This window comes from Berghia stephanieae, chromosome 5, assembly GCF_034508935.2.
Source record: "Berghia stephanieae isolate SIO BIC M18660-M18661 chromosome 5, UCSD_Bste_1.3, whole genome shotgun sequence".
Classification (NCBI taxonomy): Eukaryota; Metazoa; Mollusca; class Gastropoda; order Nudibranchia; family Aeolidiidae; genus Berghia; species Berghia stephanieae.
In genome coordinates this window covers 18895212-18912711 of record NC_088364.1, presented here as the reverse complement: position 1 = coordinate 18912711, position 17500 = coordinate 18895212, and the positions used below count along the sequence as shown (strand labels likewise).

Sequence of the window (17500 nt, the reverse complement as noted above, 5' to 3'; positions counted from 1 at the left end):
AAAAGAAATAATTTAAATGGAAAAACAAATATATAAAACCAACACAAATTAATACTAAATTGATATAATATTAGTAAATTAATAAATTTAATTCAATACTGGAACCTTCCCAAAGTCATTACATCAATGGTACCAGCACAAGTAAGGCAATAAATAAGAAAAAGTTCGTTTGCCAAGATCTCTATTTAGTGTTCACTGGTTAATAAGGTGGGCTCATTTGAATGAGCCCGACCTAGTACTAGAGAGGCCAGACAGCAAAAATCGGAGTTAGTTCACCGTCAGGCGACGTGACGATGAGATGACGATGTGGGCGGAGTGGAGTGGTTGGGGGGAGGGGGGGGAGAAAAAGAACGGGAGCGTATCCTGGTTTATGCATTACGGGGTGCATGGTGATTCGCAATTGATCAAAAATACACACAAATTGATTTCAGTACGAAGTATCAAGTTTAAGTAGGAAAAGTGAGTGGAGCAGGCACTTATGTTGGTAACAACAAGATATGAAGTGAGTAGAAAAGTGCCAGAAGACAATAGAGAATAAAAAATTTTTCGCGGCGGTGGTGGGGTTTGAACCTGCGACCTTATTGGTACGACAACTCCGCCTGGCAGGTGAGAGCGTGGCTCTACCGTGTGAGCTATCCACGAACACAAAAATATTCGTTTCAAACCCAAGTCATTTCTAGATCCCTCTCTCACCCACTTCTGGGACCGCCGATTCGTTCGCCCACCACCATCGCGAAGTATTTTGACCAGCAGTTAAGCTTAATAGCCAATATTCTCAACACAAACATATAACATAGAAACGATTGAGACATTGAGTATGCTCCGGTGTATGGGGTGAATTTTTAATTCAGAAAAGTGAGTGGAGCAGGCACTTATGTTGGTAACAACAAGATATGAAGTGAGTAGAAAAGTGCCAGAAGACAATAGAGAATAAAAAATTTTTCGCGGCGGTGGTGGGGTTTGAACCTGCGACCTTATTGGTACGACAACTCCGCCTGGCAGGTGAGAGCGTGGCTCTACCGTGTGAGCTATCCACGAACACAAAAATATTCGTTTCAAACCCAAGTCATTTCTAGATCCCTCTCTCACCCACTTCTGGGACCGCCTAGTAACTTTTGAAATTATCTAATTTAAATTTGATTATTTCGGACCTGGTAATACAGCATATAACCTGAAAAAACAGGCTGGTATTTGCCCACCCTGCCCATTATTACCAGCCGTCCCTGCTCTCTATCTCTCTCTCACACACACACACTTGCACACACACACACACACACACACTGTCTTTTCTATGTCTCCTTTCCCCTCGTGGATAATGCAAACATGAAAAAGTTCCAACGAAAAATAGTTCATTTCCGTTCTTGACTATTTATATCTCATTGACGTCACCATAATCCGTATCAAGTTAAAGGCAACAATTTGATTGGTAGTTATTATTGTCATTCCTTCCCTCTCTTGTCCCATTCGTTCAAACCTACTTTCTCAGACAGACTGACAGACAGACGGAAGGACAACTAACTAACTAACAAGGCTTAAATCTTTTCTACATTATCGGGTTACGTTTGGATTGCGAAATCTGATTTGTTTTGACTGAAAAAGGAAAAAAAAAAGGGGGGTTTAGTTTAGTGGAGGAGGTTAATAGATTGCAGTGAGTAGAATGATTTCGAAATGAGAAGTAATGACATTTAGGTGAGCAGTACAATCGAAGGAATTATTTTATCAATCAGACTAGCTACATAGTGTGTGTAGGATGAGCAAGTAATGACTGCTATTATTGACGTATGTCTGATGAATCAGATGACGAAACGTATTACTATTTTAGTTGTGTACCTTGATGGACATGGTGCAAACTGTTGAACTTTGAATGGTAGTAGCTTTCGGTCTAAACTTGTTGGACTAGAATGTCGTTGTTATCGCTTCTAACCGTTTTATTATTATTATTATTATTATTATTATTATTATTATTATTATTATTTATTATTATTATTATTATTATTATTATTATTATTATTATTATTATTATTATCATTATTATTATTAGTATTATTATTATTAGTATTATTATTATTATTATTATTATTATTATTATTATTATTATTATTAGTATTATTATTATTAGTATTATTATTATTATTATTATTAATATTATTATTCTACTTAACATCTTCTTTCTTTCTTTCTTTCCTTCCTTCTTTCATTCTTTCTTTCTTTCTTTCTTTCTTCTTCTTCTTCTTCTTCTTCTTCTTCTCCTCCTCCTCCTCCCCCTCCTCCTCCCCCTCCTCCTCTTTTTTCTTCCTCCTCCTCCTCCTCCTCATCTTCCCCTTCTTCACAATTTGGGCAGCCAACGCCATCATGGTTGCAACAAGCCCTGTACCAATTTGTATGCCCTCCAAACTGCCAGGAACCGTTCATGACTTGGTGGTGCTGTCACTGTTACTTCTGGCAGATTGTTCCATTCCTTTGTGATTCGTGGGCAACTAAAATCTCTGTTCATATATTACGTTGTGTTTGATATGTCGATTGTTTATGTCAAGTCGTTGATGAGACTAGTGTTGTTAGTACTCTGTTTGTTTGTTATTTATGTTTTTGTTTTGTTTTTGTTTTTTGTTGGGATTTTTTTTGGTTGTTGTTTCTTTTTTCTTTTTTTTTTTTTTAAATTGGAATGAGTGTCAATTTATATACCATGTTTGGCATCCTTCGCCGAAAATTAAAGTCTCGTCTTACATAATGTTTGTTGAGGGTTTTTTTTGTGTTTGCTTTTTCTTTTAATTTTTTTTGTAACTTTGAGAAACTGAAAATGACCTTCTCCACTTACCACACACATCCTTGGCTCATGACATTTCGCGCTGCTGCCAGGAAAATCCTGTCACAATATAAATGACTCACGAACTAAAGCAGCAGCTTCTAATGGTGCTCACACTACTAAGTAATGACGATCGACCCAATCAGTAAATTCTTTACCGCACTCGTGCACCGTCGCAAACCCGCCCGGGAGCTTCGTCACAACACACCGTTCAACTAAATGCTCTGTGATTTCGGATTCTTTCTCACATCGGTTACATGTTGGACAGGTGGAACGAACTAGAGAAGCAATCTTCTTGACCAGTTAATTGCCGTGCTCTGGAAAATACATGTATTTAATACTGCTCTTACTACGACTGCTATTACTACTACAACTACCATGACAACAGCTACTACAATTGCTGCTAGTACTGATGCTGCTACTACTACTACTACTACTACTACTACTACTACTACTACTACTACTACTACTACTACAACCACCACCACCACCACTACATTTATAACCAGTACCACTAACAAAACCATTACTATAATACTTTATAATTAAAGGTGTCTCCTTTTCTATACTTCCTATATTCCAGCACTTAGCGAGTCCCAGTGGATTCCAAGCAGCTGCAAGAGAATTACTACAGTGGTGCTCTGACCGTAGGGCGTTTCAGATCCAGTTCGAGGACAGTCTTATGGGCTGTTTGAAGGTAAGCGTGTACATTTTGAGCACGCCTCATGGACATTGCGCTATATGAATGCTCATTTTTTAATTTATTATTTTTCCATATCTGCACTGTCCTACTGGCCTGAAAAATCGTTCTTCAAATACCAATCCATTGAAATGACCTTCTTTTTAAAAACTTTCAAACCTGGGACTTTCAAGGAGAAAACTTGTCCTTCAAATATATATCAATGAAAATGATTCTCCTTCTTCTTAAAAACTCTGAAACCTGGGACTTCCTGGGAGAAAATTCGGCCTTCAAGTTTCGATCGATAAAAATTACCCTCATCGTGTCAAAAATTCTCAATCCTGGGGCTTCCTTTTGAGTCCCAGGTTTGATAGTTTATGTTTACAAGATGAAGGGTCGTCCTAACCGATCGATATTTGTACGACGAGTTTTTCAGAGTAGAGCAGTGTCTCTTTCTAAATTATAATATGTAATCTCTTCCCGTATAGATAATGTGCGCTTGGCTAAGAAGCTCACAATATTGCCATCCGGAAGTATAACAGACCAACACACAAAACTATGTGAAACCTTAAACGTTTATAGTGTAGTTAATACAGTTTAGTGAGAATTAGTCTTAAACGCGGATGGCCAAAATACAATAACAAAGACATGAGTGACGTCATCTTCATTCTATCTATAGTCTGGATGATACATCTAAGTGAGAATTACTCTTAAACGTGGATGGCAAAAAACAATAACAAAGACCCGAGTGACGTCATCTTCATTCTATTTATAAACCTTCAATGTAACACAGAAGTTTTGTGTGTTGGTACGTTATTTCCGGCTTGCGAATGTTGTGAGCTTTTTTGGCTAAGTCAGTATGAACATGTGATCATAATGATAAATATTAGAACATTGAATTTTGTTTAAACTCTCTCCTGACCGATGATGTTCAGTATTTTCCCAAAATGGCAGGCTTACCAAGCAGAAAAAATTGATATTTTAAACTCAAATAAGCTCTCTACAAAACAACTTTATGTTCTTATTAATTAAAACTTCCAAGTTTGTGATGTACAAAATAAATCCGAATATAGTGTCGTAACAAATGTGACGATTTTGCTGTAGGTGGTAGTAGTTGTATCGTTCGGCTCCACTTCTATGTTCAAGGTATCAATCCAGGTTCTGAAGTCATCATCACATTTGTTGATGGTTTCAAATCCCCCTTCAAGTTTTGTCTCTGGGTAATCTAGTACGAGGTGGTTTGCATACTGTGGTGCTTGGTTGCACTTTGGGCATGTTGGTGATTCTTGGAGCCCCCATTTGTGCATGTTGGCAGTTGTTCTTGTATGTTTTGACCGCAGTCTATTTGCAGCTACCCAGTATTTTCTTGGTTGATCCTGTAGACCTGGGAGACTTTTACAGGGATCTTCAATTAGTTCCCCTCCTGTTGGTTTATTCCTTTTCCATGCCTCGCACCAGGCTTCTTACGTGTTGTAGTTTTCTTTGATAGGTAGAAAGGTGAACGATATTATAGTCTTGATGTTGGGGGCGCAGTTTTGTATATGGTTTGCAGAGGAGTTCCACTATGTGGTAAGGAGAGGGTTAATCAGACGTAATGTTTCGACACACTTCGGGGAAGACATCCAGGAAGTCCCATGTTTAATTTTTTGGGGTTTGTTTTTTTTTTTGGACAAAATAAGAGCCATGTTAATCGATTGTTTTGTTTTTTAAGGCGAGTTTTCTGGCCAAGTTTTCAAATTCACGAGTTTGTTTATTTTTCTTTTTGTCAGAGAATGGCAGAGCTATACAGCCATTATTATTTGAGTTGTGTCACTAGTAAATAAATTCACTTAAGCTGAGATAGCTCTATGAATCATTTACTAAAGATATAAAAAGGAGATGTTATGGAGAAGGCTAAGTCATCATAAGCAGAATTTGAGATGGTGTGCTTTGAAACATGGCCGTACAAGGTAGGGAGAAAGGTACAAAAATCAGCCATCTTCGATTGCTTTGTATGCATGGCACTGTTTCACTCTCGCCGACTTCATCCTCCTTCTCTTCCTCCTCCTGTTCTTCCTCATCATCATCATCATTATCGTCGTCATCGTTATCATTCACATCATTACAAGCATCATCATCATCATCACCATAATCATCATCATCATCATCACCAGCAGCAGCAGCATCATCATCATAATCTCCTTCTTGTCTTCCAATCACAGCACTTACCTTCTTCAAGATGGAAATATTCACAACTTCCCACATCATTCATAATACAATTGATTTTATTACCGTAACCTCGCTAATCACAGTCGGTATGTACTCCAAACCGCGTCAACTCTCTCGGTAATTCACCTTCATGGTATTATCAAGGTGGCCAAAGTCACCACACAATACATGACAACTCAACGCAGACTGACAAAACGTCTTTATTTAACATTTGGCCAGAAAAGAAATACGCTTCAACAGTCATGACGTCACACCCTCGTAATGACGCATGGTAACTTAGTAACTGACTCTAAACTATCGGAACAATGGCGGACGACCTTATGAAATACTTCTCCGACGAGCATAAAATCGTATCCAGAGGAGAAAAAAAAAACAGTATAAATCTGATCATGTTTTGACTTTTACATATTCTGATCCCGAGACATATAAAAAGTTCTAGCCAGCATGAAGAATAAAAGGTAACGATTTTGTTTGGAACCACGATGGCCGCCGTTGCTAGGCGACGTGACATCAGACTATTGAATCCAATTACGTCGATAGCTTAGGATGGCCTCATACTTATTTTATTTATTTAAAAAACTAGAGCTTTTATTTAAGGCAATATCCACTAAATGTGCTCAAGGCGCTTTACAAAAATGTCCCTGACCAACAGAAACAAGTAATGTATAGAAGGAGACAGACGCTGTAAACGGCCGGATACTCGTTTTACACATGAGTATGGTGAGAGAATGTGAGCAAAGAGATTTTTTATCCAAGAACTCAACTATGCGTCGAGCGAAGCTCGAACCCTGGACCTTCCGATCCGAAAGCGAGTGGCATGACCACAAGACCACATAGCAACACATTAAAGCATTAAAAAAAAAGACTTAGACCTCTAAGTCTTCAAGGACGGATTATGTATTTTTAGTATTTTGACTTTTTAACATGATGAAGACAATCGTAATATATGGCTAAAAATTTTTGAAAAAAAAACAATCTGGCCAAAATGAAAAAAAAGTCATTTTGTCAATGTGCGCAAGAACTGCTCTGGTCAGTTCGATCACTCCGGCCCCTCCACCCAGTGCCTGGTCAGCGGATGGATTGATGACCAACGGTCAATCAATAGTCATCATATTATTATTCATAATGTAGCCGTGTCTGGAGCTATCGCTTCTAATAACAACAACGGACGCCGGTTACCAGATTGGCCAAGCTTGGAACCTTTTTTATTTGGCGTAAAATTTTAATTTTTTTTAATGCCAGGTCTATGGTTGAACTTATTTATGCTATGCGTTTAGGTAAAATACTCGCAACATCTGCCAACCAAATTAATCATGCTATTAACACCAAAATAATGTATATTGATGCTCTGCGTTTAGCCTAAAAAGCTCACAACATTCACCTGCCGGAAAAAAACGTTTGATTGACAGAATTAAGTAAGAACTACTCATATAGATGGCTGACGCTGACTAAAAACAATAACAGATAACTGAGCGACGTCAATTTCGTTCAATCTATAGATAGTATGCAGATGACGTCACTCAGGTTTTTGTTATTGTTTTTTGCCATCCGCGTTTATGAGTAATGCTCACTGAACTGTATTAACCCGACTATAAACGTTCATGGATACACATAGTTTTGTATGTTGGTCCGTTATACTTCCGGCTGGCAATGTTATGAGCTTCTGAGCCAAGCGCATGCTATCTATAGATAGAACGGAATTGACGTCACTCAGCTCTTTGTTATTGTTTTTTCTAGCCAGTTTTATAGATAGTATGCGCTTGGCTAAGAAGCTCATAACATTGCCATCCGGAAGTATAACGGACCGATACACAAAACTGTGTGTATCCATGAACGTTTATAGTCGGGTTAAAACAGTTCAGTGAGCATTACTCATAAACGCGGATGGCAAAAAACAATAACAAAGACCTGAGTGACGTCATCTTCGAACTATCTATAAGTATTTATCACGAAATTGTATTAATCAGACCATAAACGTTTCAGGTTACACATTGTTTTGTGGTTTGGTACGTCATATCCGGCTGGCAGAAGTTCTGAGGGTGTTTTTTTTTAACTCAGCGCAAAGCATCAAGTCATACTAATTGACATAATTTAGTGAGAACTAATCACTAACAGGCTAACCAAAAATAATAACAAAGAGTTGAGTGACGTCATCTTTGCTCCTTCTATTTACGGGTTTAGGGTAAAGTACTCACAACACCCGCCAACCGGATAAAGATAGAACTCACAGCATCAATAACGTACCTACAGACACAAAACTATGTAGGCTACAGATAGAACGAAGTTGACGTCACTCGGGTCTTTGTTATTGTTTTGTTTTGTTTTTTGTGTGTTTTTTTGTTGTTTTTTTTTTTTGTTTTTTTTTTTGTTTTTTGCCATCCATTTTTATAAGTCATTCTCGCTTAACTGTATTAACCAGACTATAGATGCTGTGCGCTTGGCTAAGAAACTCACAACATTGCCATCCGGAAGTATAATGGACCAACACACAAAACTATGTGTAACCTTAAACATTAAAAGTCTGGTTAATAGATAGTATACAGATGACGTCACTCAGGCCTTTGTTATTGTTTTTGCCATCCGCGTTTGTGAGTTGTTCTCACTAAACTGTATTAACCAGACTATAAAAGTTCATGGTTACACAGAGTTTGTGTGTTGGTCCGTTATACTTCCGGATGGCAATGTTGTGAACTCCTAGGCCAAGCGCATTCTATCTATACAGTTTAATGAGAACTACTCATAAAAATGGCTGACTAAAAACAAAAACAAAAACCTGAATGACGTCAACTTCGTTGATAACACATTATAGAAGGAACAAAAATGACGTTACTCTGCTCTTTCTTATTGTTTTTAGTCCATTTCGGTGATTTGTTCTCAATAAATTATATCAATCAACCATAAACGTTCAAGGTTACACACAAATGTGTGTATTGGTACGATATATATCCGGATGGCGGATGTTGTGAGTATTTTACCTAAGCGCATAATATCAACACAAATGTATAGATTGAACGCAGTTGACGTTACTCAGGTCTTTGTTATTGATTTATTTTTGCCATCCAACTTTATGAGTAATTGGATTCAATAGTCTGATGTCACGTCGCACCAGCAACGGCGGCCATCGTGGTTCTAAACAAAGAAAATCGGTACTTTTTATTCTTCATGCTGACTAGAACTTTTCATATGCCTTGTGATCAGAATGTGTAAAAGTCAAAACATGATCAGATTTATAATGGGGTTTTTTCCCCTCTTGATACGCTTTTATGCTCGTCGGAGAAATATTTCATAAGGGCGTTCGCTATTGTTCCGATAGTTTAGAGCCAGTTACTAAGTTACCATGTGTCATTACAAGGGACGTGACGTTACGACTGTTGAAGCCTATTGCACACTATCTATATTATAATGTTTACTCTGTCGAATACGCTACTTTCGTCATCTTGAAGAGTTTAAACTCAACCCTGCTTCAAGTTTCCACCTATATCTACCTATCGTTGAACCAAATCGCCCTATTGTTTTCCTATTGCATGTGGAAACTCTCATCACTGTCCTGTGAAATCCTCGAGTTGAAAGAACGTTCAACTTGTGACTACAGCTTCTATTTTCTATCAAAATAACGTTACACGCAACCCATTTCCTCAAACGTGTGTCGTGTCGCTGTGAACTGAACTTGAAGATCAGGGTGTGCCAGGTGGCCAGAGTTCATCGTCTCGTGGCCAATTTCGACTTCAAAAGTGGCCAAATAGAACCTCGCGTGTGGCCAAACACTCCTAATACTCTGACCCCTTTGAATAACTCATTCGTTTTGATAAACAAAGATATGGGCTTAACTTGGAAAAGATTTGGTTTGAATTTTTGGGGGAAATTTTCTTTTTAAATTTATAATAGAATCACGATTTTCTGTATACCCAATTTTAGCCACACACGTTGCAATCTGGCAGCCCTATTGACGATGCCGAAAAGTAAATTTAAAATTGAAAAGGGCAGAAGAGTAAATTTGTCGGGTTATCAGTTATCTCATTTCTTTTTCTTGGTGGCGGTGGTGGGGGGGGGGGGGGGGGGGGGGAGGGTTGGGAAACTCGATTCATTTTCCTCTAATAAGTTACCGCAGATCTGATGGAAATTACTTTGTTTTGTTGATAGAATTAAACGAATGAGAATACGTACGAAGCCTAAAAAGTGTCCACCAATGAAAGCATTCAGCGCCATTTTGTTGTTGGCTGAGAATGTAGTAATTACCATTCATTCGGTATCTATGTCAACATAACGACACAAGAAAAACAACAAACAATATCAAAATCCACAATAAAATGTTTCAGAACTGTTGCGTATATTTATGGCACAACGAAGCTGTCAAAAAAAATGAAGTTATAGAATGTGTGTAATCATGTATTAAAATAACCTGTAATGTGTTTTCCAACCACCACATCATCTACTACTACAACCACCACCACAATATCATCACTAACACTACTACTACTACAACCACCAGCCCCACATCATTATCACTACCACTACTACTACACCACCACCAGCACATCATCATCACTACCACTACTACAATCACCACAACCACATCGTCATCACTACCACTACTACTGCAACCACCACCACCATATCATCATCATTACCACTACTACCACAACCACCACCACCACTACTACTACAACCACCACCACAATAGCATCACTACCTCAACTACTACAACCACCACCACAATAGCATCACTACCACTACTACTACAACCACCACCATATCATTACCATTACCACTACTACTACTACAACCACCACTACCATCATATCATTACCATTACCACTACTACTGCAACCACCACTACCACCATATCATCACCATTACAACTACTACTACAACCACCATAACCACATCATCATCACTACCACTACTACTACAACCACCACCACATCATCATCACTATCACTACTACTACAACTACAACCACCACCACATTATCATCACTACCACTACTACTACTGCAACTACCACCACCATATCATCATCATTGAAATTTTTTTTTAAAAATTGAGCTTTATATAGTGCAATATCTACTAAATGTGCTCAAAGCGCTTTACAAGGGGTCCCTGGTCAACATTTAACATGTAGGACGGGACATGACGCCTGTTAGGCGATATTACAATTTTTCGGACAAAGACAACTCTGTTAACGGCCAGGTACTCATTTTACACCTGAGTACGGTGAGAGAATGTGAGTAAAGAGCCTTTTCCAAGGACTCAACTATGCGCCGAGCGCGAGGTTCGAACCCAGGACCTTCCGATCCGGAAGCGAGTGTCATACTACTAGACCACATAGCCGCATCATTACCACTACTACTACAAACACCACCACCACATCATCATCACGACCACTACTACTACAACCACCACCACATCATCACCACTACCACTACTACTACAATTACAATCATCACCACCACCACATCATCATCACTATTACTACTACAACTACAACCACCACCAACACCACATCACCTCACTAACACTCAGTACTACAATCACTACCATTAGGTTTTGGAGCTTTACTTCATTTGAAATAAGGAAACTTTGAATTGTATTTGGCATTGTGTTTATATATCATAATATAATTCTAATCAGTTATCTATTTAGAACTAGATACTATACAATATGTATGCCAAATACCACCCCAATTCCCCTTTCTTGTGTGCGGGAATTCCTCTTTCGGCATTGAAATTGAGTGTGAGAGAGTCATCACTACACACATAAACAACAGAAACAATTTTAAAACAAGACTATGACACGCAACCACTCACACACGAGGCTATACTATTTATCCTTTTCTCTATATAGAATAGGACAAGACAAACAATAGCTTGACTCTCGCTACACTTCGCATTAATGTTTGTCGTCTCACGAGTTCAACTCTTGGTCGACCTGTCAATATTCCTTTTTTGCCTCGGACGTAATCATTAATAGAATGTTGTGTGGTTTTGACCGTGAAGAAAACCTTAAGAAGTCACATTTATATCATTTTAGAGAGATCGTTTTGAATAATTTTGAGTTAAACGAGCGAGCAGCAACTTGTTTTCATGAACGGCCGATCAGCGCTTGTTTACTATAGTAACGCGATTCCCAGCCAACATCAAAATGGCGGATATTTTTCTCATCGAGGCCGCTGGTTGGTTAGCCAATAAGAGCACCGTACGGTTTCCATTGGGTAAATTCCTTGGTTTTGTGATAGACAAGTGTCCTATCAAAAGGGAGACAAATAGCAATTGCTACTTTCAGTAGTAGTATCGAATGGCTGCACCTCTATTTTGAATCCTTTAATCCATTCTTCAAATTCTTTTCCTGCCTTATAGGCTGTCTCGTATCCTCCTGATAGGCTTGTCACTGGGCAGTGGATGACGATGTGGTCCATTGTCTCAGGGCCTCCTTGGCAATGACTGCATGCATCTGATTTTCTCAGATTCCATCTATGCATGTTAGCTACTTTCAGTTTAACGCTTCAGATAATATTATGCACTTGGCTAAGAAACTCACAATATTGCAATCTGGAAATATAATGGACCAACACACAAAACTATGTGTAACCTTGAACGAGTCTTTTCTGGTTAATACAGTTTAGTGAGAATTACTCATAAAGGTAGATGACAATAAAAACAATAACAAAGACCTGAGTGCCGTCAACTTCGTTTCATCTATAGAAGCAGGGATAGATAGAATGAATTTGACGTCATTCTGGTCTTTGTCATTGTTTTTTGCCATCCACGCTTATGAGTAATTCTCACTTAACTGTATTACTCAGAATATAAACGTTCAAGGTTACACAGAGTTTTGTGTGTTGGTCCAATATACTTCCGTATGGCTATGTTGTGAGCTTCTTAGCCAAGCGCATACTATCTATAGATGCAGGAATAGATATACTCCAATTGGATTCAATAGTCTGATGTCACGTCGCCCATCAACGGCGAGCAGCTTGGTTCTAAACAAAGAAAACTGATACTTTTTATTCTTCATGCTGGTTAGAACTTTTTATATGTCATGTAATCAGAATGTATAAAAGTCAAAACATGATCATATTTATAATGTTTTTCTCCTCTGGATACACTTTTATGCCCGTCGGAGAAATATTTCATATTTCCGCCATTGTTCCGATAGCTTAGAGCCAGTTAATTAGTTACTATGCGTCATTACGAGGTAAGTGACGTCATGACTGTTGAATCCAATTCCCTAGGTCGTGTGGCTTTAGAAAACTTTAGAGAAAGTTTTTCTTTCAAATTGTCTGAAATTTGTCTGAATGATAATATTTTAATCATTTAGTATTTTCCTTCTCCCCTCCCCTTCCCTCCCCTTCACTCCCACCCCCCCCCCCCCCCCCCCCCCCCCCCCCCCCCCCCGCTTTCCCGCACCCCTTGAACCGGCTTTGACATTTTCAAAAATATCAAAATGGAGCATGTTAAGTTATAGTGTTGGCGAGGGACCCCTCGTAAAGCGCTTTGAGCACGTTTAGCGAGGATATTGCTCGATATAAAAGCCCAAGTTTTTTTTAGTTTAATTTTTCTTTGTTTTGTTTTGTTTTGTTTTTGTATTTTGGGGTTTTTCTTTTAATGTTTTTTTTTTGTTTGTTTGTTTTATTTCTTGTTGGTTTTTATTGGGGGGGGGGTGTGCTTTTTTTGTTGTTGTTGTTGTTGTTGTTGTTGTTGTTGTTGTTGTTGTTGTTGGTTTGTTTTCATTTTTTTTACTCCCAATGTCTTTGTGATTGTCGTATCCGAGTTATATTTGTAAAAATTCTGATGCAGGCGAGGATCACAGTATAGATAGTATGCGCTTGGCTAAGAAGCTCACAACATTGCCATCCGGAAGTATATCTGGCCAACACACAACCTATGTGTAACCTTGAACGATTATATATAGTCTGGTTAATACAGTTTAGTGAGAATTACTCATAAACACGGATGGCAAAATTTTAAAAATCACAAAGGCCTGAGTGACGTCAACTTCATTCTATCTATACTCTTTTGAAGGACAGTAGTAGTAGTAGTAGTGTCGTATGGTCTTCACACCTCCAAGTGTGACTCATTCATCGTCATCAGCTTTTTTTGAAGGATAAAGTCCCTATTAGTGTAATGGTAGGTAGCACATCCGACGATAATGTGAAGGTCTGAGGGTCGAACTCAGTCGGGACAGGGCTGGTGTATCCAAAAAACAAACAATTAAAACAGAAATACAATGCTCTTTTTTTTTTAAGTGTTAGACGGCCTGGGTTTGTAAGTAATGTGTGTTTAATGATCTGTTTAAGTGTGTATGAAAGGTGACAGACAAAACAAGAAAGAAAAATACAAGAGAAAAAAAATACACAAGAAATCAAGTCTACCTCGACTGGGGATCGAACCTCAGACCTTCTGATTACCGGTCAGACGTGCTACCATTACTTACCATGACCCAGTCGAGATAGACTGATTTTTTGGGATGTTTTTTTTTTTTTCTTGCATTTTTCTTTCTTGATTTGTATGGAACTATTCATACACACTTGTTCAGATCTTTATCGTACACCGGTGCCTGCTCCTTAATTTCTTAATGTATATTTATGATTTAATTGGGTTTTTTTTGTTGTTGTTGGCTGAAGAAGGGTTTCGAGCCCGAAACGTTCCGTGTTTGGCAATGTGTTCCATTTTTTAAGCTGTTATATGTGACAGAGCATGACACAATCAGTTTTAAGGTGAAAATTTTGGATTTGCATTTTTTGCATTTTATGAAAGAATATGCTCACCAAAGCATTTTAATCTTTATTTGAAGTAAATCGGGTGATTTTTCATGAAGTTATGGTCAGATGTATGGGAAAGGTATCCAGCAACTTTTCTCAAATTTCATACTTTTTTTAGAAGTGAAATTAAGCTTTGATATTTCCCGAAGATGTACAAAAAGGGTTGATTTAATCATATATGACAAGAACTCATTTTTGATCAAATTTGACCTTCTCACTAGACTTGGCAATATCTCAGTTCAAACCTTTTCACCATTCGACTGATAATGTCATTCACTGTAACATATTATATTTATTTTTATTATTATTATTATTATTATTATTATTATTATTATTATTATTATTATTATTATTATTATTATTATTATTGTTATTATTATTATTATTATTGTTATTATTATTATTATTATTATTATTATTATTATTATTATTATTATTATTATTATTATTATTATTATTATTATTATTATTATTATTATTTTGTTGTTGTTGTTGTTGTTGTTGTTTGTGTGTTTGTTAATGTTCATTATTCAGCCATTAGGATACTTATGCCGATGTGTACGTATTTGTAGGTCTGATAACCCAATCCCTTATGGGCTCATTGTGTTGCAATGGAAATCTCAAAAAAAAAAATCATGACTCAAAATCTTGTCCATTACAACAATGTTAAACTTGGTTCATAAGTGTCTTCGGATGTCAGACCTGCATTTGTACGTACATGTCACGGATACTGCCTTTATTACTTTAAAAATATATATATACGTAGAACGAGCAGTGAGAGAGTGAGTGATCATTGACCCTGTCCTTACCACCTACAGCAAAATCGTCACATTTCTTACGACACAATTCACATTTTTCTTATTCAGATTTATCTATTTTGTGCATCACAAACTTGGAAGAATGATCTTTGTTATATTGATAAGAACATAAAGTTGCTTTGTAGAGAGCTTGATTGAGTTTTAAAAAATTCAATTTTTCTGCGGATAAGCCTGCAATTTTGGGGAAAATACTGAAAATCATCGGCAAGGAGAGAATTTAAAAAAGGCACGAATTGAGTTCTGACGAAAACAACAAGCAATAAAAGAGTTATTTTTACCACAATGAACGCCATGTCAACGAACTTGCAGTGATTACTACTGATATTGATGTGTGTATTCATGTTATAATAACCATCGTAAAAGAAGGTGTCGTTGTAATGATGTTATTTGTTGTGCTCGTGGTGGTTGTAATGGGGCTGGTGGTGGTGGGGCTGGTGATTGTTTTCATTGTGAGTGGGTTGTTGTACCTGATATTATTGATACAATGAGGTTGACGTCACTCAGGTCTTTGTTTTTTATTTTTGTTTGTCTGTTTGTTTGTTTGTTTTTTATTCATATTTATTTTGTACATCACAAACTTTGAAGAATGATCATTGTTTTATTGATAAGAATACAAAGTTGCTTTGTAGAGAGCTTGTTTGTGAAGTCACTTCCCTCGTAATGATACATAGTAACTTAGTAACTAGTTCTAAACTATCGGAACAATGGCGGACGCCCTTATGAAATACTTCTCCTACGAGCATAAAAGTGTATCCAGAGGAGAAAAACATTATATAAATCTGATCATGTTTTGACTTTTATACATTCTGACCATATGACATGTGAAAAAGTTCTAGACAGCATGAAGAATAAAAAGTACCGATTTTCTTTGTTTAAAACCAAGCTGCTGGTTGCTGGGCGTACGTGACATCAGGCTATTGAATCCAATTGAAGTCGTCAGCAATATGATGAGGTATGACGTTCAAAACCTCCTGACATCCAGGCAGAAAATGGGTTGTTTTTATGTGTGTATTTAAGGGTTTTACTGCACTTGCAGCACATAAAAGTCATATCCGCGAAAGTAAAAAAGAAGAAAATGGAATAGTCAAAATATTCTAGATTTACAATCAAAACACCCAAGAAAAAGTAAGGCAAAGGTTGAAATTGGTTCAAATAGGGAACAGATGTAGATTTCAATAGCATACTGTCAGTTTACCTAGTTTGAGATCACCTTAAAGTCTCATCCAGAAACCAGAACAGGATCGCACTCCTGAGAGGAACACACTCGGATGTTTACAGAATGCATAACTAACAATCCATAACATATCCGAAAACTGTAACTATACATTTGACTGCTTCCCTTCCAGTCAAGTACTCCAGCCAGGGCTGGGACAAAACGAAATAATCCCATTCCAAGACAAAGACATAAAGCAACTCGGAAAACAGATAGAAAGGGATAGAAAATACAGCGTGACCTCCTGCCCACCATGGGAGGTCAAAGGACCCCACCCAGAAAAAATGAGTTAACCACTCTCTTGAGATCTTCTGAATTCCTTAGAATAGGCTTCTACAGTCGTGACGTAACTTCCTTTGTAATGACGCAAAGTAACTGAGTAACTGGTTCTAAGCTATCGGAAAATGGAAATACTTCTCCGAGGAGCATAAAAGTGTATCCAGAGGAGAAAAACATTATATAAATCTGGTCATGATTTGACTTTTATACATTCTGATCACATGACATATGAAAAAGTTCTAGCCAGCATGAACAATAAAAAGTACCGATTTTCTTTGTTTAGAACCAAGCTGCTCGTTGCTGGGCGGACGTGACATCATACTATCCAATTACCTGATATGTAAAAGAAAAACTTGATCTTTAGTTCAAAGAAGACAACTCAGTGATTTCCTCTTTATCTGAATAATTAAAGGACAAAACATAAGAAGTACAAAAGAGCGTTTATATAGCGCAATATCCACTTAACGTGCTCAAAGCGCTTTATAAGGGGTCCCTGGCCAACAGCAGCTTTTAACATAGGTATAGGACGAGACATGACACTTGTCAGGCGATATTACTTTTTTTTTTTCAGGACAAAGACAATTATATTAACGATGGTACTCATTTTACACCTGAGTAAGATGAGAGAATGTGAGTGAAGAGCCTCTTCCAAGGACTCAACTATGCGCCGCTCAGAGCGGAACTCGAACCTAAGACCTTCCGATCGAAGGCGAGTGTCATATCAGGAGACCCAGGGTGAA

General features: G+C 37.7%; 1 protein-coding gene across 2 annotated transcripts in view; it reads left to right on the top strand.

The window, feature by feature from the left end:
* The window catches only part of LOC144972549 (zinc finger MIZ domain-containing protein 1-like), a 473233-nt gene that overhangs the window by 126939 nt on the left and 328794 nt on the right, over positions 1-17500 (top strand). For both annotated transcript variants that reach the window (XM_078913880.1, XM_078913879.1), the window contains exon 3: positions 3387-3500. In XM_078913880.1, the coding sequence (XP_078770006.1) occupies positions 3387-3500 (114 nt within the window). The remainder of the gene's footprint in view (positions 1-3386; positions 3501-17500) is intronic.